Source organism: Anser cygnoides, chromosome 16 (genome assembly GCF_040182565.1).
Source record: "Anser cygnoides isolate HZ-2024a breed goose chromosome 16, Taihu_goose_T2T_genome, whole genome shotgun sequence".
In the NCBI taxonomy this organism is placed as follows: domain Eukaryota; kingdom Metazoa; phylum Chordata; class Aves; order Anseriformes; family Anatidae; genus Anser; species Anser cygnoides.
This window is the reverse complement of record NC_089888.1, coordinates 10,232,485-10,258,787: the sequence shown is the minus strand read 5'-3', so window position 1 is coordinate 10,258,787 and position 26,303 is coordinate 10,232,485. Positions and strand designations below refer to the sequence as shown.

The 26,303-nt window shown below is 54.8% G+C and overlaps 1 protein-coding gene across 2 annotated transcripts in view; it reads left to right on the top strand.

Moving 5' to 3' along the window:
• The window catches only part of JPH2 (junctophilin 2), a 29,973-nt gene extending 9,707 nt beyond the window's left edge, over positions 1–20,266 (top strand). The window contains exons 3-6 of one of the 2 annotated variants that reach the window (XM_066978373.1): positions 10,876–10,994; positions 14,547–15,334; positions 16,614–16,711; positions 17,701–20,266. In XM_066978373.1, the coding sequence (XP_066834474.1) occupies positions 10,876–10,994; positions 14,547–15,334; positions 16,614–16,694 (988 nt within the window). In that variant the 3' untranslated portion in view covers positions 16,695–16,711; positions 17,701–20,266. Of the gene's footprint in view, positions 1–10,875; positions 10,995–14,546; positions 15,335–16,613; positions 16,712–17,700 lie in introns of those variants that run through there. The other variant, XM_066978374.1, reaches the window with a different exon arrangement.
• The last annotated feature ends 6,037 nt before the right edge of the window (positions 20,267–26,303 follow it).

Below are 26,303 nucleotides of genomic sequence, written 5' to 3'. Positions count from 1 at the left end.
TGTCCTCGGGCTGCTGGGAGGTGGCTGTGGCTCCGGAACTGTTTTTGTTCTTAGATTTTTTTATTCTTAAATGTTTCTTAAATTTTGTTCTTAAGACACAAACTGTCTTGTTTAGGGTTTAATCACCCAAGTTGCTTCATTATCGTGCAGATGTGGGGAACAGCTGCCCTGGGGAAGGCAGTTTATTTCCAAACCTCTGCCCTCCTGCACAACCCAGACATGCCCAGCCTCTGCTTTCCTGCCTCCAAACTTTTGCAAGGAGCACAACTGGTTTTTAGCAAAGCTCCACTGCCTCAGCAACCAGCAGGGAGAAGGCAGCCCGATGTCAGGAGGAGTCATGCAGGGACAGCAGGGACACAAACCCCAGCCCGGGCTGTTCCTGGCTGGGAGGCTCAGCTCAGCCGACGCCGGCCCTGCCGTGCCCCGGGGCAGCGCGCGGCCGCGGCGCTCGCACCCATAAATAAGGAGGCTGGAGCTGCAAAAGCCGCTCCCCGAGAAGTCGGTCAGTTTACGTAAGCCTCTTTTTATTATACACTATTTACACGTTGGATCAAAAGCCGCTCGGCCGTGTTTTCCATCAGGGGCTGGAACGTGCCGCTGCCCTTGCTGGGGACCGCATCCCTCCCGGCGCGGCTGGGAGATAATTTCCTATTAAGGGAACCTCGGAGCTGGAGGAAATCGGAGGTTGCAGCGCACTCCGGGACGCCCTCCCCTCGCAGAGCTCGTGTCGGCACGGCTGCTGCGCGGGGCAGAGGGCGCAGCGCTCCCCTGGCAGCCCCGGGGTCCCCATGGCACGTCCCACGAGGAGCACGTTCCCCGACCCGCTGCGGAGCAGGGACTTGTCTCCTCCCTGCTGTAAGCTGCACCTCACCCTTTCCATCTGCCTCGATGCCCGGGTTGTGCTGCTCTGTGCGGAGCTCCTCCTTCCTTCCCTGTTCAGCCCAGCTTTGGGATCAAGAGCAAACAGACCTCATTTTGCCCAGAAGGGGTCCGGAGGTGAAATCCCAGCTCCAGCACCAGCTTCCTCTTTGGCCTTGAACCTTGCCTCAGTTTCTACACCCACAGCCGAGAAGAATTGCCTACAGATTGTGAAAATAAATGATTGCAGTTCATACAAGGGCGGTACTATCACTAGCATCTCCCTAGCTCGCAGCTACGAGGTGAAGTTTTCTGGACTTTGTATTGCTCCCTGCAGGGTGCTCTGTATCTTACACCTTTGAGACCGTACAAATCCCCTTTTGGGGAGGACATGACACGTGTCTGTGTGAGATGATCACTACGGAATAATTCCCAGGGCCAAGCAGCCGGGCTGTGCCGTGCCCGGCTGCCTCCGTGTGCCTCTGCTGTTGCGCACCGATGTTTGGTTTCTGTTTGCTGCTGGCACGTGGGGGGGCCCCTTGCAGGGCTCAGCTAAGGTGCTCTCCAGCCTTCCGCTGCTGGGGAGCGCAATGCCAGGAGAAGAACAGAATTCCCTCTTTTGCACCATAAAAGGCTCTTTAAGACAGAAATCCGGAGGAAAACAAGCCCGAGCTCTGGGGCTGCCTCCACCGGTGGCGCCGTAGGAATCTCAGGCACGCGGCCGCACTGGGGATGTGCGGGCAGGATCCTGAGCGGAGCCGGGCACCGAGCTGTGCTGGGAACACCTGAGAGCAGCGGGGACGGGGCTGGGTGGCACCTGTGGCCCCGCTGCCTGCTCGGTTCAGGTTCTCTGCCTGGTTATCCCCAGCCTGCTGCTGTCCTGCCCTGTCCGGGTCCCTCCCGAGCCGCCTGCTTGGAAATCTTGCTTGTTCCGAAAAATAACGGAGCAGGTGGGACAAAGCCTCTGAAAACAGGGAGTGGGAGAGTGGGAGTGGGGTAGGATAGCAGGGGCCGGGCTGGCTGTGCTTTGGAGTTTGATTTCTGAAGCTGTATGCCCAGGAGCTGCCCAGCTCACAGGAGCAGCTTTACTTCTTGCTGGGGCTTTTGGGGGACAAAATCAGTGTAAATCCCACTTCTGCCCCCGTGTAGCAGTGCCTGCCGAGATCCCCCTGTGTGTGGAGCTGTGCTTCCCACTGCCTTGGACCAAACCCAGTGCAGGCACTTGCTTTGCTTCCTGTAAGGCACGGATCTGGCCGGGCTCTAGCAAGTTTGACGGGCGTACGTCCTGCTAACAGCACCTAAAATATATCTGCTGCGTGTCATAGGACCAACGGGAAGGGAAGGTGTGAGGGACAAAGACTGCTGCTGTGCTTCGCCTGTTTATTTGCTGGCCCTAAAGCCGAATGTGTTATGACTGGAGAATACAACTGGAAAGGAATACGTCGTGGGTATTTTTTTAAACGCACAGAGGTCCTGCGACCCTGCCGCTTGGACGTGGAAGCCTCGACGGCCGGGTTTCAGGGCACGGCTCCCGAATCGCTCCCCGAGGCCGCCCTGTGCTCCCAGCACTTCCAGCCCGGCCGGGCGGCTCCCGGGGGGACGCGGCAGGAGGGTGCAAATGACGCGCGGGAATCGCTGCAGTCAGCGCAGCGCCCTGACTAAATAAGGGAACGCATAGCAGGGGCTTATCGGCGCTGCCCTGCGCGACAGCTGGGAGCCGCGGCCGCCGGCAGCCCCCGCCGCCGCAGCTCGGCCGCACGCTCGCACCCATCAGGTGCTTTACCGGGCACGACGTCGCCCTGCCTCGCCCTGCCTCCTGTGCCGCCTCGAGGCCTGTGCCTCCAGGGAGGCCGCCAGCCTTCACGTCCTCTGTGCCGGCGGCGCGGCCCCGTGGGGTGCGCGGTGTGTGCCCGGGGCAGGGCTTTGGCCGTGCCACCACGGCTGCCCAGCTCAGCACCCCCGAGGCCGGCGGGCTCGGACCCGGGTGTTGGGCACCCCAGGAGTCCGGGGCCTTTCCGGGCCTCTAGGGTTGAGGCCGGCGAGCAGGAGAGCAGCTGAGCCTTCCCTGCTGTGAGCGTTGGTGCTCAGCCTGGCATCTCGGCAGGCGTTAAAGGAAAGGTGCTGGGAGCCGGGGCGGCAGCGAGGGGACGCTGCTGGTGCTCCTCCTCGCGCTCGCTGTGTTTGTGTAGAGGGCGGCTTGTTTAGTTCATTTTCAGTTAGCACAAACAGTTGTATTAATTAACTCCTCTGTCCTCTGTGCCCGCTGGAGGTGATGCTGTCGGAGGTGCTCCCGGTTCCCAAGCAAGTGGTTTGACCGTGCCGAGCACTGCCATGGGCTGTCCCCACACCCCAAACCGGGACTTTGGGGACTCTGTCCTTTCCATGGTGGAGCTGGGGGACCGCCAGCTCCTGTGATGGGGAGGCAGCAGGGTATCTGGGGCTCGCTTTTGCTGCTTTTCATTTTTGCTGCTTTTCACGTCGGCTGCCGCGAGCGGTGGCAGCAACGCACTGTCCCCAGGGCAGAAGCAGAGCTGTGTGCGGGGCGTCGGGTGCCGGGGAGCGAGCAGCCGTGTGATGCCTTCACCTTCGCTTCATCCCTTCCCCACAGAGGCCTCCTCTCCAGCCCCAGCTGGCTGCAGCTGGAGCACTGACACATTTTTGGCCAGGCCTTCTTATTGTGCTGAGATGCATCGGCTTCAGAGCGGGGTGCGCGCGGCTTTATCTGCTTTCCACTCGCCTCGCATGAATTTCCCGAGGCTCGGTCATGCCCTAGTAGGGTAAGAGGGAGCGCGCGCTTCCAGTAGGTCCAAGGAGAAAGCATCTGCTGGTGGCAGAGTGCTTTCTGGTGGCAGAGTGCTTTCTGCAGGGTTTCCAGGGGGATTTGGGGTGGGGGCCAGCACCGCCGGGTCTTGCTGGGACCCCAAGCGAGAGCAGAGCTGGGGATGGGTACGGACCAGGGAGCCGGCCAGGCAGGGAAATGGGCTTAATTGGGATTAATGGGCTGCTCGGCCTGCCCTTGTGGGAAATCCTTATCTCAGCGGCTTACAAACACAGAAAGGGAGAAATGAAGTGAGGCTTTAATCTGCAAAACGACTGGAAAACGGCAGCTTCATGCCCACTTGATGCGCTGCTGCGCGGAGCGGGAAGGACTCGAGTCCCCTCCAAATGCTTGAAATCAGCCGGCAGGGTGCCGGGCTTCAAATCGTCGCTTTCAATCAGGCTTTGCTCAAGGGTTATCGTCATTTCTGTGGAATGTGAAACAGGCTTATCTCGAAAAATAAAAAATATTGAAGTAAACTGTCCAATTTAAATATAAATCCAGAGATACAGAAACCCCCCCTCCTCCTGGTGCATTTTTTCAGCTTATGCTGGTGCTGAGCCAGAGCCCTTTGGTCTTCTGAGTACAAGTTTTTGTAGTTTTGCTCGTGCAGAACCTGCTGCCACCCGGCGTCCCGTCCCCTCGTGGCCTCAGCAGACGTGCAGGATCCATCCCAGCTCGCGGCTTGGTCCTGTGTTTCTTCTGGGCTCCAACCTGCGGACATCAGCTTGAGAGACCCATGTGCTCGTAGAAAAATGCTTCTGCCCTAGATTAGATTTGACAAATAATTGGGCTTCTAACCAAAGACAATATTTTAAGAAATTTGCCTGCTTTTGTTTCCTTACAAAAAAAAATAATCCTGCTTTTCTTTTTTTGACCGGGGAAAAAGAATGCCAGAACACAGCCTGTATTTCCTCGCTTTCTTGGTTTGGGTTGCTGAAATGTGGAAAAACATTCAAATTACAAGTTGTTAAAACTTCTCACTGAAAAAAACAACAGCCTCGTAGAGAGAATACCCACTTTCTGACCCGATCCCGGGCTGGCAGCCAGGTAAAACCCGCTCAGACTGTGAATGCCACCTGTTTGGCAGAGCTCCGGGCTCCCTCAAAGCAAGTGAGCCCTGCTGTTCCCTTGGGTCAGCCCACTCCTCTGGCTCGGCCGTATCCACACCCAGCTCTGCCTGGGCAGGATGGAGAAGGACAGACCTAAAAACACCCCAGGTGTCCAGCCGGCAGCTGCAAATCTCCCGTTTTTCCCCAGAAGTGCCCCTGCGGATGCTCTCGCCGCAGGGCCGGGCTCTGTAGGCTGTCGTCGTCCTGCAGACAGCTGCAGGTCTGTCTGCTGTGAGATTAATGTCACTTTAGCTGTTCTGAGGGGAAGTATCCCTTGGTGAAAGATGCAAGTGGCTTTGAGCTATTTAGGGCCGAGGATAACATTTCGGTATTTTAAAAATCCACCAAGTAATCAGAAAGGCTCACGCTCGCTGAGCTCGTTGGGTTGCAGCGAGCTCTGCCAGGCACCCCTGAAGCATAGAGCAGAAAAGGATGCTCTTCTGCCCCAGGGGGCTGTCGGTGCTCTTCGTGCCCTAAGGAAGGAGGAGAGGTGCCGTTTATCCACCTAGGTACCCGGTGCCACCACTGCTGTACGGCGAGTGACAGTCGCGGGGCATCTCAGGAGCTGGCTGCCAGGAAGGAGAAGGGCGGCATGGTTGTTCTGCGAGGCCAGGATGCTTTCTCTTCTGGGATTTCCTTGAAAGTGGTGGGGGGGTGTTTCTTGTAGGAGGCAGCTTGTGTTGCTTTATGCACAAAGTAGATCGCACCCCGCAGGCGTAGAGTCCATAAAATAAACCGGCACAGATTCAGCCCTGGGGATGTCGGAGTCTAAACCGAGTGGGTTTGTGCGCACGAGTGATGGAGCCAGAAGAGCAATAGGGCAGGGGAATATACACCTGGCTCTCGGGGCAGGACATGCAATCAGGTAACTGCCAGCAGGGAAGGGGGCACAAGAGATGAACCAAAAAGGGGTTTTCAGTCCCGTGGGGTGGTTACAGGCAGATGAGGGTAGCAGAGGTTTGCTGGTGTCTGCGTGTGCATGGAGGTGGATAGAGAGGCACAAAGGGGACAGGCTGGGGCTACGCGTGAAGAAAAGGATGATGCAAATATAGAGGTGGCACACGTGCAAAGGTGGTGCGGAAAACAGAGAAAGCATCTATCTTGCTTGGGTCCGTGTGTCCTGCCCCCTCATCTCGTGAGCGCAGAAGGGACGACGTTGCCATCAGCAAAAGCACTTCTGCGGCTTTCCCCGTATCCCTCCTGAGTGCTGCGAGCATCCCTGCCAAGACAAAGCCGTATCTGAAGTTCCTCCAGAAGGACAAAATGCCACCAGAGTGACTGTGGAAGCGTGCTGAATTTGCCCGTGTTCCCTGTGCTCCCCACAGCAGCGCCGAGAGCCTGGCATTTACCATCACAAATGGGACCCAGGCTGAGCACCCCGACCCGCTGCCCACCCCTCGCATGCCCCCGCAGTGCTGCCTGCCCCCCCTGGCTGGGCAGCGGTGCTCAGGGATTTCTCTGAGTGATCCCCGCTGGATGCCGAAGCAGGGTTTGGCTGGGGAGGGAAACGCCAGCGTCCAGGAGAGTGGGCTTTAGCAAAAGCCTCCCTTCCTAAAACTGGCGAATTATGTTTGGTCATGTTTTTGGGTTGGGTTTGTTTGTTGTTCTGGCAGCTTATGATGTTGAGAATGACAAGTAGAAGGTGTTCAGTTGGTCCTTCCTCTAAGGGTTTGCTGGATCAATGGGAAGAGGGAGGGAGACCCCAGATAGGGAGGGATGGTGCCGGATGGGTTTGTCTCTCTGTCGATACACGGATGTGTTGGGGCAGAGGGCTCAGCTCTTCCCCTGTTGCTAGCCGCAAGGTCACCGCCGCACCTGTAGGTGCCCCAGCCCTGTCTGGTATTTGCAGCATTCTCCGCTAATTCCAATCTCGTTTGCAGGCTAATCCGTTGTGGATGTGCAAAACCCTATAAACTACCCGAAGAGACGGGCTTGCCGCCTGGGCTTCGGCTCTCACCTGTTAGCGCTGCGCCCAGCTGCGGCTCGTGTAGCCGCGGGGGATTTCGGTAGCAGGCAGAGGAATGAGTTGGGCAGTGCGCCTGGGACGGGGCCAGGAAGGACGGCAGCGGTGCTCTGTCCACACGCTAACACAAAAACGATTAGAGCATTAGAGCCGTGCCAGGGGAGCCAGCGAAGCAGCAGCCACGTTTAACCCTCCTGCTCCCAGCCGCTCGGCCGCGGCGTGCAGCAGCCTCGTGCAGGCAGGCAGAGACCCCGCAGCAGTCGCAGCGAGCCCTGGGATGGCTCCGGGTGGCACCGGGGAGCGCTCGTCCCCGCTCCGTGCTGCCTCGCCTCGGATGGGGAGCACCGGCTTTGGTTTCTGAAGGTCTCTCCTTGTGGTCCTTGCCCCCAGTTGGGTACGTTTAGTGTTCACGGTTCGTTTTCCAGCATTGCTTTGGGAAGGGGCCTCTGAATCCTGCTGCTGGAGGCTATAAAATTCTCTGGTGCAGTTTCACACCGATGCCCTCCATCACCAGGCTTTCTCCTCTGCTGATGGTTGCATGGGCTGTTTTCTGCAGAAGGGCTTTAGGGCTACGAGCTGGCAGCACAGCAGGGCAGTAAAAAAGTGCTCCCTGGAAAGTGTCGGCTTCATATGCATATAATAAAAATCCAGCGATTTGCTTTTTGCAGAAGCTGACTCTTTTTTTTTTTTTTTTGAGCAGATCTTAACCTTGGAAGAAATTTTTCCTTGTATTTGTATCATGTGTAATGATCAAAGATCGCCCTTAGACCTGTCTCAGCTTTCTTTTACCGCTGCAGACCCCGGGCCGTGGGCTGGGAGAGGTTTTTGTGCTGCTGGTTGTGTGCCCTGGGCTCTTCCTGGGCGCCTGTTGTTTGTCTGCTGCTTTGCCGCTGGGACCAAGCTTTGCTCTGCGTCGAGCTCCCCCGCACTGCCAGCCACGTGGATGAATAATAAATTCAGAAGTACTCTGTGAGAGCTAGATGTTATTGTTATGGCTGGGCCCTTTCCTTCAGGCTGTGCTTTGTCACGACATTGCTAAACCCTCAGCAGGGTTTTTTGGATGGCTCTGAGTGCTCTGCCTTCGTGCCCCGGGGATGTGTGCCTGGGTAGACAAACTCAAATCTCTGAGCGATGTCTCCGTGTCCCAGGCGTTCACCAGCCGGCTGCTGCTGTACTAAATGATCTTGGTGGCAGCAGGACCGAGCACAGGGTGTCAGCATCCCTGTCGGGGCAGGCTCTGGGCCCCGTGGCAGCAGCCCTCTTGCACCACTGCCTCTCCTGGGACGCCGATGTGCGGTGTGCTGGAGGTGCCAGACCCGAAGCTGCAGTTGTGTTGACCTCAGTCCCCCAAATCAAGCGCTCCTGGCCGACATTGCAAGCAGGGGATGAGAGCAGAGGTCAGGTATGTCTCGGAGAGCGCAGCACCAGGCGAAGCCGCCGTGAAGCTTGCGTCCCCAGGGATGCCAAAGTCGGGTACCTGCCCTCGCACCCCAGGGCTGGCAGCGGCTCCTGGCTCTGCTGCAGGGTGTGCAGGAGGGCTCGTTGCAGAGCCTGCCAGGCTTGGCACCGTGCTGACTCGCAGCGTGGCTCAGCCCCCAAGCACCCGCAGCATCATCACAGCAGCTCCTGCAACCCAGGGTCTTCCCTGGCCTCGCCGCCCCTTTGCCTGCGGGAGCTGCAGTGCTCAAGCCCCGGGCAGCAGCCCGACGGCATCCCGCAGCTTCTCTGACGGAACGGAAAAAGCTCCAGCAGGAGGTGAGCACAGTCAGGAGCTGCACTGTCACCTCCAGCACCCGCAGGCTGGTCCTGTGCATCGCCCCAAGTCTCTGGGCATGCCAGGAGCCGTCTGCAGCCCTCTGGTACCACATCGGCACGGGTCCAGCTCCGTCCCTACTAGCGGAAGGAGCAGACCTCACATCCAGCCTGCTTCCAGCCTACTTCTGGAGAAGCCACCTCTAGGGAGGATTCCTTCTGCTTGCCAGGCACTGCTCCATTCCCTGCGGGGGCTGACAAGTGGCCAGGAAAGCCTCTGCCCGCTCAGCGGGCGGCTGAAAAGGAGGATTTTATCCCTGTATGGTGAATCCCGTCCTCCCAGAGCAGCAGGACAAAGGCAAGGGCCAGGGCAGGTCCTGCCGGGGTGACGAGCTGGGCTCCCTACTTGGCGAGCCTGTTCCCGGGGCTGGCGTCGTGCAGGCTTGTGCTCGGCGTGGGGCGTGCCGAGCCCCCTCTGATCCCCGGGCACGGAAAGCACAGAACCATCCCCACAGCCCCTGCCAGACCACGGTGGAATTAATCATGCTGATTATATGCTACCAAAAAAGGAGGTGCTGTCTCTGTTCAGAGCTGCTTCAGACCTCCTGCTTGCGAGCCGCGGCTTAAAATTGCTGTTTTCTGCCTCATCACGTAGCCTCTGGATGTTTCAGGAGCTGTAATAATTCTGGATTAAAAGACCAAGAATGACAGCAATCCCAGGCAGCTCAGCCCGCGGAGAAAGCGGGAGATAACGCCTGAGTGCAGCCCGGGGGTGAGCCACGTCTGTGGCACGGGGATGGCATCCCGGAGAGACGCGGTCCCAGGCACAGCAGCCCTGTGCCCTCTGCTCTATCTCAGGCCCCTGAGCGGTGTTTTCAGCTCCCCGTCAAGTCACACTGGCGCCTCTATCAGTTGGGATTCATGCCCTGTGTTTAATTCTTTCCCCACAGCCACCCGAAATGGTGTGTGCCTGTATGCACGTATGTGAGTGTGTACCTTGTGCCTGTCTGAGCTTCTCAGAACGGCATTTCCAGCACCTTTTCGTTGCACCTGTCGAGTGTTCAGAGCAACGCTAGTCTCGTCTGCGTGCTGCATCTCCGTTAGTGGGAAAGGACTAATCCGGGCACCGTGACTCATCCCAGTGGTCCAAAAATCCCTCTCCAGCGTTTTCACTGCGGGGATGAGAACTGAAAATGGTCGCTGGGTGTCATTAAATAGCTCGACAGATGTCCTATGACCTTATTAAATTCAGAGCGAATTGGTGAGTTGGTGTTTGAGGGCTGCTAACTGTGTGTCTACACCAAAGTACACAGGTTTGCACTGATGCAGCCGGCGTGTGCTCTGTTACATGCAGCAAGGGAGACCCAGGGAGCCTTGGGAAGCGTTACTGAGAGCACGGGGAAAGCAAAGTCTCCTTAAGCCACGGGTGGAGCAGAGCAGCTGAGCACACGGTGCTTTGCCCTCCCTTATTTTTAAGGTGCTGTCTTGCTGTTTGAAGTCAGCTCCCTCCCAGACTGCGAGCAGCTGGGCTGCAAAGCTAGCCCTGCTTTTAGCGTGAAGATCACAGGGCCCTGAGTACGAGGCATGTGAGGAATACGACAGCCGGCCAGCGAAATAGCTCGGATAGCTTTAGGGAGCAAGGAGGAGACGTGCCGGGAAGGAGCAGAGAGGACTCAGGGAGCTAGGCTGCAAGGAACGCAATGGCTCTGCCTTTCCTGGCGCTTGTGCCCCAGTGAGAGCAGCTCCTGGGCTGCTGCGAGCAAAGGAACGCCTTGGACAAGCTCGATTTGGTTGCTGGAGAGCTAAGAAAGAGAGATTTGGTGTAAAACATGTCCAGCATGCTGCTGCTGGTGAGGTGCAGTAGCTCGCTCAGGGCTGGTGGCAGTGCAGCGGTGCTCAGCCATTGCTTTGTTGCTCCTGCGCGCCCCAAAGACCCCTGCGAAGGTGCTTTAGGCATTCCTCTGAGCCGGGATTTCTGTGCAGTGCAGCACGGTGGCAGTCCTGTTGGCACCACCTGCTGCCTCGCTGCAACACGTAAACATGCTCCCGTTTGCAAATATACCTGCCCCGTTTGCTTGCACGGCTAAGTGCAACTGTCACACCTTAGCCTTAAACATTTGTGCCCCTTTGTGGTTGAAAGTCATAGAATCATAGAACGGTTTGGGTTGGAAGGGACCTTGAAGATCCCCTAATTCCAGCCCAGACACCTCTAGACCAGGTTGCCCAAAGCCCCATCCAGCCTGGCCTTCTTTGGTCTTTTCTCCCTGAGTGCAGGGGCGGATTTGATTCTGCTGCCGGCCAGAGTCTGCTGCTCGAGGCAGGCCGACGTGGGCTCAGACAATGCTCACTGTCATCTCCTCTTCCCTCCACAGGACAGCTCACGCCAAGGCCAAGGCTGAAGGGTCTGAGCAGGCAGCTCAGGCAGCTAACAACGAGTCGGGCATAGCCAGGATGATGGCCAGGGAGCTCTCCCCAGACTTCTACCAGCCAGGTAAGACCAGAGGCGTCTTCCAAGAGGGATTTTGCAGTTTCTTTGGGGAATCTGTTCAAACGTTTCAGCCGCTTTATAACTCAGCATGCTGCCCTCCTGTCTACCCTAAATCCTCTTTCGCACAAGTTCAGCCAGTCCCTTCATGTGGGTGATTTGCTCTTTGCACTGCTGTTTTACCTGCTGTGAGATGTTACCATAACTTGGAGGAAAAACCCACAGCCCCTCAGCTTCCCGGCGTGTTTCTCCCCATGCTGAAGCCCTCCCAGCACCTGGCAGGGCAGGCAGCGAGCTCGGGTCTGCCTGCAGAGCTCCTGCAGATGCGTCCCTCGAGCCACTGTGGCTTTTTCTTGGAACAGCTTTGCACATCGACTCATAGCCAGTATCCTGTGGGACCCCACACTGCACCAGGGTACGATCAGCCTCGGCTAATTAGCGGCTGTAATATCCTGTAAGAAAGTTGATAATGCAAAGTACTACTTCCCTTATTTCCTATTTATTTGATAGCATCACTGCTAATTATTTGGCTGAGAAAACACTCAGGAGGTTCCTTCTTTGCGACCAAGCACTGGGGACTAGTGGATAGAAGCGTAATGAAGCAGCACTGTGAATGCCATTACCTTTCCCTAGGCCAAGCTAGACAGAGCTGTGTTCTTCCTGGAAAGCTTTCCTTTCTGGAGAGGGAAGGTAATAACAGAGCAGAAAACAGGGATCCAAATGCCTATGTTTTTATTTTATCTTCCTTATTATCTGGTTTTGTTAGCTGGAACAAGCGTCCCATCACAGTGGCAAAACTGGGGACAGGAGCCAAACGCTGTGACTCCCCCTCAGCAAACCGTGCTGCCCACTGCTGCGTTGCCTGCAGTGCCTCCAGGTCGCAGTACTACACCCGAGCCCAGGAACAGGGAACAGCACACACCCGGCGTTTGGATGGGGAAGCAATCACATTGATAGATTTGCCAAAATTCTCCGTATGCCCACCTCGCCCTGCAAATACTAGCTGGGGATACACAGCTCTGCAGGGCTGCCCCTTCCTCCCCGCCGCACCGCGGGGCTCTCAGAGCCGGCTTGGAGCTGGGAACCACCGCAGCGCCTGGGCGCGGGCACGAGCCAACGTGTGACACTTCACTTAACAATAGCTAAACGTCACTTGATCCTGGCATAAGCCCCTCAGCTGCCAGTCACAGATCCGCATTCACCCTTTGCACACTGGGGTATTTATAGCCCGGAGGCAAAGGAAACTGGAATTCCTGTTGGGAGGTTTTTGACATCTGGCTAGATTACTTTTTCCACCCGTGGCAATTGAATGAGACAAATGAAACTGGCTCTGCAAAATGCCTGAAGCGGCCTGTCCTCTGCTCCTGGCTCCCCAGGTGCCTGAATCCTCTCACTGCCCTTATGTGTGGCTTTACTTGGTCCTGGCCTCTTTCAGTGGCCATGTATGGGGCTGGTGCACATTTTTTTTCTATGATTCTTGTTAATCTTTATATTCACTTTGTAATCAGAGCACAACAAGGGAAGATGTCTCTTCTTGCAAGGCAGCACCATCCAGGAACAAAAAGGCAGAAATCCACCCTTGGATTTTGCTAGGACTTGTGACATCTGACCTCACAGCCAGGAGAGCCTAGCAGTGTTTGGCAGCTGCATTTCTCCCTGCTATTCCTGTGTTTGGGACAGGACAGTCCTGCTCAGCAAGCCTCACGTCTTCACTAAGTATTTAGCCCTGGGTTTCATTTCGGATGTCAGCCTAACAGCTTAGAGGGGAGGGATGAAAGCCAACATCCTTGCTGAAATGTGCTGGGAGGTGAAGGAGGTGAGGCAGAAGCAGAGGCTGGGGAGGGGAGGAGGACTGGGCTGTGCAGTGCCCTCCAGGCAGCCGGGGCTTTTGGTGTGAATTATTCAGGAGGAGAAGAAAGCACCAGGAGATAGCAAGGAGCCCAGGGCTGCAGGCAGCCTATTTTGAGGAGTCTGAACAACTGTTGAAAAGGCTTCCAAATAATCCGTTTGCGGCCAGAAATAAACGGCCCTGAATGGGTCGCCTGCTGATTGACAGGAGCGTGCAGGCAGGGCAGAGCAGCTAAAATCAGTGCCCTCTCTCCCCACCGCCCCCTCAGAGCGGAGTCATTGCCCTGAGTGGGCAGGAGTTAGCAGCATGCAAATCACACCACTGATTTATTAGAGGGAATGAAGCGCCAATCTCCAATTTCCAGACCAGGCTCAAGTCTGTGTTAGTCCTTGGGGTGGAGGAGACACAAGGAGGAACTGTGAGGCAGCTGGGGACAGTGCAGCTCCAGGGTCTGTGCTGTTCAGGAGCACGCACCAAGCCCTGTACACCTGCACCCCTCAGCATTACTTGGATTCAGCAGAATGGGGCCAACACCATTTTCAAAAGCAGGTACTTTGCTTTCGGACATGCTGCTTTGTGACCCCACGTTGCCCATAAGGAGCATGGTCATGTTATTCTCATTTGCTCTGGGCATTGTGGGGATGCACAGCGACCCCCGTCCCTGCACAGGTCCCACTGTGCAGGGCACCGTGCACGGTTGTTGTTCAGAAAGACTTTCCCGGTCAGTCCCTGGTGGATTTTGCTCTGCCAGCAGCCCAGTGTGATGGGCTGGCCTCGGTGTCAGGCTCTGGCTGATTTCCTCAGACCTTAGCTGAGCAGCGATTTGTTTTGCAGACATGGCCCGGGGTTAACAAGAAGTAAAGATTTAATGATACGCGAATAATTGAAGTGACGGCAACGTTGCTAAGAGCTGACAAGTCAGCATGGGAGATGAGGCCAGAATGAAACCCGAAGCCCTGAGTCACCTTGTGTGATGGTGCCAGGTGATTTTGCTGGTGGCTGGGTCAGTGCCTAGAGGAGGACTGGCTCTCACTGCCAGCCCTGCTCCATGCATGAAAAACAAGTTTTTCCCAAAGAGAGGGATAAAAGACAGATCATCTGGGGGTACCTGCCTTTCCTGAGGAAGCAGAGCACCTCCATGTATAACTTTTTTAAGTGTCCACACTATTAGCCATACTGAAATTTCCCAGATGGGAAAAAAAAACACAAACAAACCAAAGCTTGGATGGGAGCTTGATCCCCTTAAGGCCCAGGATAATCCTTCTGCGTGGCTCCAAACCACAGAAAGCTGGGCTGCAGACTTTCACTGTTTCTTGACTCAGCTGGAGCTGCAGGCCTGCTCCTCCCTGCAGGACAGTGCAGGGCAGGCATCCACCACCATAGGAAATCCCTTCTGGAAACAGGCTCAGGCAGGCAGTGGAAAATGCAGCCTCGCTCCCCTCACTTGGGAGCTTGTCCTGGCCCCGAAGGAGAAAAGCACAGGATGAGTTTGCAGCTATAAAAACACAGCTTGAGGCAGCCAGAGTTGTTTCTGGGGAGGAAGGTGACAACGGGGTGCTGAGATCTCTGGGTTTGAGCTGGGGTATTTTGCTCTCCATCTGGGTACCGACAGCCCCTGGCAGAGGTGCACGGTGCCAGGGCCTCGCTGAGCCCTGTCCCAGCCTCCGCAGCCCCCCCGGACCCTCTCCCACCAACCCCTCTCTCCGCAGGCCCCGAGTACCAGAAGCGGAGGCTGCTGCAGGAGATCATAGAGAACACAGAGCACACCATCAACATGGAGGAGGCGGCACCACCGCGGCCCGAGGGCGCCCCACCGCCCCCCACACCCCCCGAGAGCCCCCAGCTGCACGAGGAGGACGCAGCCCCCCGCCGCCGCCACAGCCCGGCCCCCAGCCCCGCCGCCACCCCGCCGGAGGCCAAGCGAGCCAAGGCGGCCGCCCGGCAGGACGGAGGCCTGCGGCCGGGCAGCTGGGGCGAGGCGGGCGGCGGGGCCGCCGATGGCGAGGCCAGGCCGGCCTCGCGGGGCGCGGGGAGGCCGGCGGAGCAGATGGAGATCGGGCCGCTGCAGCGCATGGCACGCGAGCCCGACGTCGAGCTCTTCAAGGGCTACCACAGCTACGCCGTCAGGACCTCCTCGGTCTCCCCCACCACAGACTATGAGGAAGAGCCGTTCCCCGAGCACGGGCCGCCCTCCCCGGAGACCCGGGGGGAGCCCCAGCGGCACGGGGGCACCCCGGTCCCTCCACGGGAGCCGGAGGAGAAGCCGGCGCCGCGAGTAGAGGCCAAGGCAGAGCAGCCGCGGCCGAAGGAGGCCCAGCCGCGGCCCAAGGAGGCGAAGCAGCGCCCCAGCCCCGAGCGCAGGGTGGCGGGCAGGAACGAGCCCGCCGCTGACAGAAAGACTGAGGCCCGGGCACCGGGGAGGACGGAGCACAAGGCAGGGGCCAAGCGGAGCCTGGCCCCGGTGGCAGCGGCACAGGATGCAGAGGAGTGCGACGAGGTGATGTGTGGCACGTTTCGGGGCAAGGCGGGACACTCCGGGGACAGCAGCAGCTCTGTTGCCTTTTCTGTCACAAGAATTGAATTTTTTCCCTCTGCTGATTCTCTCCCCAGGAAGCCCAAAGGGCTCAGAGACTGTGGTCTCAGGGCTGCAGTGCTCCTCCCCAGGGCTCTTTTTGGGCCTCCAGAGCCTTCTGGAGGAAATTCTCCATTTTTACCTCTCCCACCACCTTTCCACCATCCAGGGTTTTGCTCAGTATGGGCTTTAAATGTGTTTTGGGACCAGCATTTTCTTTGGGAAGGTGCAGGAAGAGGCTGGTCTCCAGCCCCTGGCCTCATGCAGCCCAGAGAGTTCGGGGTCAGCCCTGGGGCCGCCCACCTCCAGCCCAGCTGCCCCGGGCCTCAGGGACCTTACAAATACCTCAGGAAACTTTTCCCACACTGCTCAGTCTGGAGAGTCCCTTGGGATCTGGGAGGCTGCAGAAGGACATTTCCTCCTGTCCTTCCTGTGTCCCCAACCATGAGGGTGCAGTGAGGTAAATCTGGAATTCCAAAATTTGAGGAAAACAGACATTTTATGATATTTTTAATTACATTTTTTTCCTTTTCTCTCCCCATTGCATGGATCTGGAAAGTGTGGGGGAACACGTAGGACAGGAAAAAAAAAGCTGAGTATTTTTTTTCCCATTACTTTTACTCTTGCAGTAGGGGCACCTTATGAGCTGGTTCACGGTATTGAATCACCATTTGATTTCCCAGGTGTAAAAAATAGTCCCTCAAATTCATTTTGCTGTGAGTGAATACAGCTGTAAAACTATGTTTTATTAGCCTGCTTGTTCCCACAGTCCTTTTGATGTGAACAATCCCGATGTGACTTTAGAGAAGCACTGCTTGGAAATATTTTGGTCTGAGATTAGAAGAATCTCATACAGATGGAATTGTTCATCTTAAAAGTGGCAACTTTACAAACACAGATGATGTTTGAGGTGATATATGGGTGAAGAAAGGAGTTGGGAGGAACAGGTTGAAATGGCAGTGTACATGCATGTGGCCAGAGTCTCTAATTTGATTTAGCCTCAGCACAAGCTAGCAGTGAAGGAGTTTGCAGGGGAGAAATAGGAATAGGGATTGATAGATTCATTTGAAATTCAGGCCAAATACATGTGTGTTGGGAGTTGGTGCTACTGGTATTTTTGAATAGGAGAATCCAGGCAGCTCTGTCTGTCTCCTCACCATGAAACTGTGGAATATAATACTCTTGTTTTGGGTTTTTCTTTCAGGGACCTAACACAATCGTGATCTGCATGGTCATCTTACTGAACATTGGTCTGGCCATCCTATTTGTCCATTTTTTGACATGAGGTGCCCTTTGGACAAGGTAAGAAGAGCAATGAGATTTTATCCTCAATTTGTGACCTCACTGTGGACGTTTTATAGTTGACTAGCTTTACTACCAACACAAGTCATTCATTGATGGGTGCACTGCTGGTAAAAAAAAATGGGGATTTATTTAACAGATAACTTGCATTGAGATTCTCAGTTATCACTTGTTTTAGTGGCTTGTGGAGTAATTTCAGTGGATCGTTCCTGATTTCTCAAAGGTAAAAAATTGAACTGTTTTGCTTGGATACAATCCCACAGTTTTACCTTCCCAGTTGGAAGGACATGAATTCCAGTGCAAGAATGTGTGATGTTAAATTTGAAATCTGTTTTCTGCAAATATGCTGCAAGAAACACTTTCAATTTACTCTTCCATGGCCAGGTAACTTGTGCCTGGCAATATTTCTTGGCACTCAGTACAACAAAAGGCAGGAACACACAAAGAGAATGTGACACTGTGAAATTTGCAGCTCTATTTGCACCAGTGCTGGTTCTGCCACTGTTACGTAGTTAAGTTTCTAAAGATCAGTGTGAGCTGAGGTGTGTGTGACTAAGGTTAAACTGGAGCTCAGGTCTTCCACCTGAATTAGGATGAGGGCTTGCATTCGGATTTGGTGGCAACAAAATCTTGTGAGGTTTCTTGTGCCTGAACAGTTCCTAGACACAAGAATGTGTCACCTTGGGCTCAAGATTTCTGTCACCTTGTGTTCAAATATTGGGGGGAAAAACAAACAAACAAACACATCGGGGCTGAACATGACCCTTGGGCCTCACATGAACATAATGTGAGATGCTTCTCCCAAGCTCCAGTGAGGGTATCGGGCTGCCTTCCTCGGGGATGAAATTGCTCTGCTGGGCACTGCTTTCTTTGCTGTGTTATTCCTCTCTCAACCTGCAGAGATGAAAGCTGTGCAGACAGCAGTGGTTGTGTGTCAGTTGTGTGCTTTGCTGCTCCTTGACTCTGCCATTCATTTGTGTCTGGGACAGGCGTTGCTGCTCTTGGAGACCAGAGACCTTGGTGGGGATTAAATCTCAGTCACCCAGAAACACCTAAGAGGAGGACTTGAGATCCCAAGGTTGCACTGCAAATATGAACCTTAAACAAAAGTGCCTGAAGATCAGTTCAGTCTCCCTGCTCCCAGGCTGTGGCTGGCCTCTGCAATCTACCAAGAAAAAAACAGGATTTCTGCAATTCAGCCTCCTTCTCTTCTTTGTGTAAAATAGCAATTGCCTTAAATTGTTCTCACCAAAGCCATCAACTGTCCTGTCAGGCCAGGGATGAGGGATTTATCTTTAGCTGTAGGAAAATGAGTGAGAAGGTCTTATCCATGCACATATGTTGTGTAACATATGTAACATATGTTGTGTAACTCCCTTGGTTTGACTCAGTGTCAGAGATTTCCCAAAGAATGTCATCCATGGCCTGAAAATGAAGCAATACACAACCAAAATGACTCATGAGAGCCGCGCCACGGCTAGGGCTGGACAACGTCGCCCTCCACGCTCAGATGTCATCCAAAGAGACGAGCAAAAAGTCTTTCTTTTCCCCGCCGTCTGGAGCTGTATTCCGCCTATGGAGGACTGAGAGAGAGGGGAGCAAGTTGACGTTGGGCTTGTTGAAGTGTAACCAGAGTCCTGCCCGTGCCCGCCGACGCGCCGCGCTCAGGGGCTGCGGGGTGGGGTGCGAGGGGCTGGCTGATCCGAGGCTGTTGGTGTGCCCAGGGGTGCTGCGGGTGGAGACAGTGCCCGTTTAGGGGCCGGGCACCATCCGAGCGCTCTCCTGCCACCAGCAATGCTCCGTGCGGAAGCGTCTTGCAGTGGGTGACTTCCCGCTGTAACGGGAAAGGAAATAGATGTGCTGAATTTGCCCCTTTACCCTTTTTTTTTTTTTCCTATGAAAATGGTGCAAGTTACAATTAAAAGGAGGTACGTACTGACAAATACCCCCGTACACCCGCAGGTCCCTCCCCCTCGAAGCGCTGGACTGCGAGGGGGCTCAAGTGCTGCTCTTTCACTGAAACAGAGTGAACAGACTTTCCAGCCAGAGGATGCAGGGTGGCTGTCGTGGGAGAGGTGAGGTTATTCCTGAAAGAAAAAAGGTGCAGAGACCCGAGTGACTCCAGTGCGTTTGGGTGTTAGGCTCAGAAATACACAGCAGCCAGACTTTCAGCAGTGGTAGAGCACAGAGGGGCAATTCTTGCTGTTGTTCTTGTGTGTGAGGCTTAGAAGCCGAGGCAGTTTGCACCGATTGTTCCCAAAGCTGCGACAGAGAGTGACCTTTTGAAGGAGATGTTGCCACCGTCATCTGCTTTGATCCTTAGCAGTGCGAGCTTAGAAAGTCGGCACAGATGAAGTTACAGTTTAGTGTGAGGCTGAGTGCTTGGACATGTTTCTTCCTTCTTTTAAGAGCAATATGTATTTTCTATCTCTTTTTAAGTTAATCGGAAATGTTATTTATAGCTGGTTGTGCACCTCTGTGTATCCTGAAGTCCCACAGCACAGGACTGGGTGGGAAAACCTGAGGGACTGGAAAGAACGGGAAATGTTGGTTAAGGAAAAAAACAGATGGCCAGTCTGCTCCAAAGGTCAGTCTGAAAGGATTTCAGAGCCAGGGTGGCAGACAGGCAGGAGTTTACAGACTGGAGACACAGGGCAGAACCTGCCTAATTTATCTACTCTAATTATGATATAAGGGAGTGAGAATAATTCAGTAGTTTTCTTTGTGAACCAAGTTTATTTTTTAACCTTATTCAGCTCAGGAACATTGCCACAGTAGCAAGTACATGGTGTTCACTGTGGGAGAAGTGAATGTGATCCCTTCCTAAAAGCCATGTGGCTGTACCAGTCCTGAGAAAGCTGTGCAGCATCAGCTACACTTCCACAGAGCATAGTTTAGTTGCAATTTGCTTCTTTCTTTTTTCTTTTTCTTAAATATAAATGTATTGCAAACCCCAGGCTCTGCTGCCTTTGGCATTTTATCCCCGTTTGCTGGCCCTCACCTGCCAGCTCTGCAGTTTCAACATGCCAACTGCTTTTATTAGCTACCAAGACAATTTCCGTTGAGAGACCTGAGGGGCTTTTATTTATCACTAAGCACAAAGAAGGATCTTTTTTCGACAATGCTAAGGTAATTCTTCCCCTTCCTGCCCCATTTTTTTTTATGCATGTGATGTGCACTCAGTAATGTGCTTTCCTCCTATTAACATTCTGAGAAATGTAGGTAGATTTGCTTTTATGTGACATATAAATATATCCATATCGCACTGAGACATGGATATATAGACATATATATATAGCCCCTTAGGGATTTCGTTTTCTTAGATGCAAAATAACAGATTTACCTCAAACTGCATGCTTTCAAAACTGAATAGGATATTGTGTTATACTTTTCAGGTCTTACAAAGATGCAGATACATTTCACTCTTCACATAAAATTACCTTCATCACAGATTTTGCAAGCCGTGTACTACAATCTGTGTACTGCTGTCCGGAGTTTTCTGTCGGTTGTTCTGCTGGACTACGTGCAATAATAAACAGTTATCTGCTCACTGTATCAGTGTTTATCTTTGTGGGGGTTTATTTTCGGGATGACACACTCGTTCCAGTCTTCAAGGAGAGGTCATGATGATGTGGTCCAGAATTTCAGAGGTGACAGCTCGATGGTTTTTAGCTTTTTGCTAATATCTATTTCAAAACCTGCATTTTTTGTTGATAGGGGGGTTATGTGCAAAGAGAACTGTTTTCATTTATTGTTTTTTGAAAGTTTGGTGCCTGGTGTTTGGGGACATCTCGAGCTCTCCAAGTGACCGGTGTGTGCATGCAGCCAGCCCGGGGCCCATTAGCCGCAGGGAGGAAACCCTTGCAATGAATAACAAGCACGCACTGATGCAGACCTTGGCTCATAAATAACTCGTTGGCTGCGTTTTTTCTAGAGGATGGCTCAGCTCAGAGGGGAACGCTGGGCTCGGAGGTGGCTGCGGCTGAGCTGTCAGATTCCCGGACACAGGACGAGGTGAGCAAGACTCAAGCCTAGGGTGCCTCGGGCTGTCCGTGGCCACAGGAGCCCGGCTTCTGGGGAATGTGGGGCTGCCCTGGCCTCTGCAGTGAGGGTACAGCACCAGCATTGCTGAGGTCCTCCAAGACCACCAGCAAGGGGAGAAAACTGAAAATCACCAGCCAGAGCCTGGCCAGGGTTTGGTATGTTTGCAGGGTCTGTGTGCCAGCCATTGGGTCTCTCTGTATGAGATTTTCCCGGGCCCTCCTGCTTCCTTTCCTGGCTTCAAAAAATACTGAAGCAGGACGTTGCAGCCCTTAGGGTACTTTCTTCGCAATTTTTCCCACAAATATCACAATTAGTTTCTAGCACTCATCATAGCCCAAGGGGGGTCAGCCCCATCTGCCTTTTCTTCCCCCCAGCTCTCCCCAGCCATTCAGCTCGCCTTTCCCCTCTTGAACCCTGCAGGAAACCAGTTGCAGACCACGCTGATCTGCTGCCATTAAAGCCTCGGTCCAAATGCAGCGATGTTCTGGGACCTGCGTGTCAGCAGCGAGCCGAGCCCCATTGAGCTGGCCTCGACGGGAGGAGGAACGGGGCTGGAGGAAATGCGACTCGCTGGCCCGAGGCCTGCCGGGGCGATGTGGGCAGCCGGTGACAAGTCCCTTCGCTGCCTGCCTCTCCCCAGGGCCGCTGCCAAGTTCCTTCCCAGCCACGTATTGCTGCCTGCTCCTCCGGCGCCACAGTTCTGTGTTTGGAGAGGAGTAATTCTCGCTTTCCTTCTAGCCTGCTGGCTTCAGTTCTCTTGCATTGATTTAAAGACCCATGGACGTGGTCGGGATGCCCTGTTGGTGCAACATCTCACATGCTCTTAGGCAGCGTTGAAGTCACGGCAGACCCATGAGCTCACGGCCACCTCCAGCCCCTGATTTTTTTAGTGAACAGCCAAAGTGATGGGAAAGCCAGGCAAGAAGGATGGGGAAATGGTAGTGGGGAGAAGAGTGGTTTAGGGGAAGAATGGGAGAACAGAGCCCAGCACCAGGCAGGGGCACGGGGTCCCAAGGAATGCAGAGTAGCTGAAACCTTCAATCCCGTTTCTATTTCTGGAGCATCTCACATGAGCGAAGCCGGGCCGTGCAGAGGGGCTGGCAAGACACAGGCTCAGCCTCCACGGGCAGAAGGGGCTCTCTGCAGCCTCTGCAGGGTGCAAGAGGCCTTGTGGTGGAAGATTCTGTGCCCTGGTAAGGAGCTAAGGAGACGAGTTTGGTGAAACGATGGCTTTGCTCTCCTCTGGGCTTGTTTTGCCGCTGGTGCTGGAGGAGCCAGCAGCATCTCATTCATCCAGTCACGGGGAGGAGGCGAGGGGCAGCAGGGTAACCGGAGCCCTTCGCACCTCATAAATCTCCGGCTGGTGAATGGAGCAGATCCTTGGCCCATGTGGAGGCAGCAGGCAGGGAGGCGGGTCTCCTGCTGAAGCCATGACATAGTGCTTCAAAAATATGAAAAGTGGCAAAAGGAGGAGCATGTCCCTTCCCCAGGGTGGGGGTAAAAGCGCTGAGACTCTGCGTCGGCAGCTGCTGCTTTTGGGGTGATGGCCCCAGCACTGCTCCCAGCTGAGTGTCTCCGGGTGCAGGGAGAGAAGTCGGACATGTGAGAGCCGGGAGAGAGGCCCTGGCCTGATCCGGTGACCGAAGGGCACACGTTAGTTAGCTTGCACCGGTGGGAGGTGGGAGGGAAGGTGCAATCCGAGCCCCTGTGTCCTTTGATAGCGACGTGCCCAGCCCGGGGACGGGATGGCGGCGCTGCCCTCCGCCGTCCCCCCAGAGAGCAGGAGCATCCCTCGCTCCTGGCCCTCGTCTCGGGGCTAAGGTGGCCCTGGCTGCGAGCAGGTCCTGGGGAGAACAGAGGGGTGACCCTGCTCCTCTGCACGGGGCAGGGGAACTGGTAGCTTTCCCAAAAGCAGCCTGGGAGACGTTGCTTTCATTGCTTATTTCCTCTGAGCATCCACCCAGGTCGTGCCGGCTGGGGCAGCCAGGCTCGCTTTCACCTGCACCCTGCAGCCGTGCTGCCCAAGAGCCGCGCTGCCAACCAGCCAGGAGGACACCAGCCCTTTACTGACCCTCTGAAAATCCCACCAGCACTGGGACCACCTTAGGACCTTCTCCCCAGGAGGGAAAAGCTGCTGTCCCCAGTCCCAACTGCTGGCATCAGGTGTTCCCATTCAGAGGAGCAGCAAGCAGCCCCCGGCGCACTCACAGCATCCTCTGTCTCTATAGAAACAGCACGCAGAGCACGAGTCACCGGGCTGAAATTAAAGAAAATCTAGCAACTAGAAAACACTGAAACATCCTCAATACTTCTGCCCCATCACCATACTTCGCAGTTCTGTTTCCTCCCCCACGTAGCAGCTGGGAAAGTGCCCCTGATTTGGGGTCTGCAGCTAAGCCAGGGCAGGGCTGCCCATGGGGGTAAGAGCGCCCGCTGCAGGGGCTGCTTGCACCAGGTAGTGCTCGTCCTACAGGGCTGCTGCTTGCAAAAACTGGTAAGCTGGGGATATTTGAGTAAATAGAATCAACTAGGATCACTCCTGTGGGACTGGCAGGCTTTGATCAGCTGTGAATCACAGCACGCTCCCCGAAATGGATGCTTTGCTTTAAGGAGCGCTGAACAGCATCCTGTGGGCGAGCAGAGAGGAGACAGCTCCGAGAGCCAAGGAGCCCTCCAGAGGGCTTGTGAAATACACTTTGCAAAACAAACAAATAACTTCGGAGTGATTACACCAATATTGCTGTAGCACTATCCCCCCAAGCCTTATTAGCAGCTCCTTAATTGGAGCTTGCTTGAACTAATTAGTTCAAAGAAGCAGCCAGGGGCCAGAGCAGATTGGAAAGGGGCCGTCTTTAATTCATTCCTTGATGTGTGGTCCACCCTCGTTTGTGCCTCTAAAAAATGTAAGCAGTTGCTCAGCATGTTCCGTGGTGAGCTGTCACTAGTTTAAAGGTACTGCTATTTTGGTTTTACTAACATGCTCTTTACTCCTTGCAGGGCTGTACCAAAGAGCAGAGCCAGGCTCCTGTAGCCAGCTCTGGTTGCAGCATGGTGCTGTGTCTCCTTCTGCTCCATTTTCCCTCCCTTTTTGGAGGGAGCCACGGGTTCTTTGCGGGTTGCTCCCCAGCATGGCCTGGGGCTGGCTCCCGAGGTGCTGGTAGGAACCAGGAGGCAGAGGCTGTCCCAAAGAGCCCCCAGCACGGCCATGCTCTCTTCTGATACCATCAGCTGTGGATGCCCAATTACCCTGCTGAAAGCACCCCTCCCACCAGGCAAACCTAGAGGTGATGTAAGAAGGCAACCTGGCAGGTGCTTATTTCAGTAACTTATTTAAATTCTGGTGTTTTGCAGTAGTAAATAGTCCTTGCTGAGGACCCTGCTGCTAGCCCCGTGGAGGTGACTGCTCTGGCCACAAGCACTGCGCTGGGGTCAGCCAGAGCCAGGTAAGCGTGCTGGATGTGGTGTCTCCATTACTGGAAGCCTCTGATGAAGCTTCAGCCACCGTGGGGTTTTCCAGCCCGTAAACCTCCTACCTCCCCTGAGCCACTTCTCTCCTCCATCCTCCCCTCAGCACACACACACGTGCTCCCACCTGGTGGCTCCGCAGCACCCGTGAGCGTGGCAGAGCCGAGCACCCCTCTCCTGCCACCAGACCATCTCCATTCAAAGCAAGCCGCTGGCATTTTACCAGGTCAGTAAGCACTGCAAGGGCAGGATTTAGAAACAGCAAGCTTTCATTAAGAAGCTAACAGGTTAGGTCAAATTAAGGAGCAGCTTCAATGCGGTAAATTATTTAGGAGTGATTTTTAGGATCTGTTTGGGGACATTCATAAATGTGCAGCCTGCGCTCGTGCTGGTGGCAGTGACCAAGCACTGAGGGCAGCACGCTGCTTCAGGCTTTGTGAGCAGGCTGGGGGGGCTCAGGGTGCAAGGTATGCTCAAGTTTGAAGGGAGCTGTCGGATTTCTTGTAAGGAATTGAGGCTTTGCTCAGACCCTGGATACCCAGAGGAAGGAAGTCCCAGTGACTAGGGGTCTGTGGAGAATGTTGGACCCCTGAAGTGTCAGTGCTTCCTTCTCTCTGCCATGCCAGGGCTTGCCACACCGTGCTGCTGCTCCTGGCTGAGCCAGCAGAAACGCCTCCCGCGCTCCCAGCTGCTCCTCCCGCAGTTCCAGCCGAGCACTGTGCGGCCGCACAGACCCAGCACCACCAAACGTGGCACCACGGCCACAGTTCCTGGAGACAGCTGGCTTGTCTGCTGAGACCTCGCCCTGAGAAATGACACGCACTGAGGAGCGGAGAGCACTTCAGGGGACTGCTGGAATGCGAGCTCCCAAAGGTCCCTGCGGGGCCAGCGCCGACGAAGAAATAACATCGATTTCTCTCTTCTCACCACCGTGCCCAGGAGGAGCTCCCTGCCCTGTTGCACACCAGGGGTTGTTTTCCATGGGCAACCCTGGCATCTTTGACCCCTGTCTGGCCCTGGGGGTCGTTGTGGTCTCCATGGTGTGGGTCCGCTCAGCCCCACCCTGCCAGAGGGGACGGAGCCCCATGGGGATGCCCAGGCTGGGGGGCTCTGGCAGCGATCCTGGAAAGGCTGAGCTTCAGAATGTTTGTGATCTTTTCATTTCACCTAAACTAGGATTTTTTAGAGAGGAAAAGCATTGAAGTCTGTCCCCCTCCAACCAGATAAAGGCCAGGACAGATTTTCATCCTCCTGTTTTCACTTTCCTTGTTAGATACTACTTGCACAAAGGAAAAAATGCTTGTGAGCCCTCACCCTGCAGTGACTGGGATTTGGCTCCTGTCTCGCTTCAGTGCTGGCTGCAGGGGTGTCCTGCCCTCCTGGGTGTGCAGCAGGCAGGCGGCAGAGGGATCAGGGAGCAGAAGGAGCAAGCAGGCAGAGGCGTAAAGGTGACCGAGTGCCTTTTGGAGAAAGGAGAAGGGAGGGGAGGTTGGTTCTTTCCAAATCAGAGCCACCTATCTCTGGGGTTTCCAAGTCCAGAGTACTTTGCATTGATACACAAAGGAGCAGGCTGTCCTGGTGACTTCGGCTGCCTGTGGGGACAGCCCAGTTCAACCATCAACAGAACCTCGGTCCCAGCAGGAGCTGCCCCAGCTCCCTCAGGGCTGATCCACCTCTGCAGGTTTGTGGCTTTGCTGCTGCTGGTACAAAACTGCTTCAGCTGCCTGCTCCAGACTCCCTCCAGCCTAATCCCTCCGGAAGCCATCAGCTGAAGCCTCCAGCAGCAGTTATTCCTTGTAATTTCTTTCTGCTGGCAACTTCTTTCCTAACAGCATGTGTCTGTCTGTCTTCTCAACCAGCATCTCCTTAGCAAGCTGAGTGCTGACCTTCCTCCACCTAAAACCCTCCCAAACCCTCCCAATGCTTCAGCATAAGCGCAGGGAGAAGGGGCAGGAGCTCATTCCTCATCTACTGGGTTTAACGCTCCAGTGCCTTTACTGGAGGTCTCGTGGTGCTGGGAGAATTTATCTGCCAATTACTTCTCAAGAAGTAACAAAGGATCATGCAGTACTTGGCAGATAAG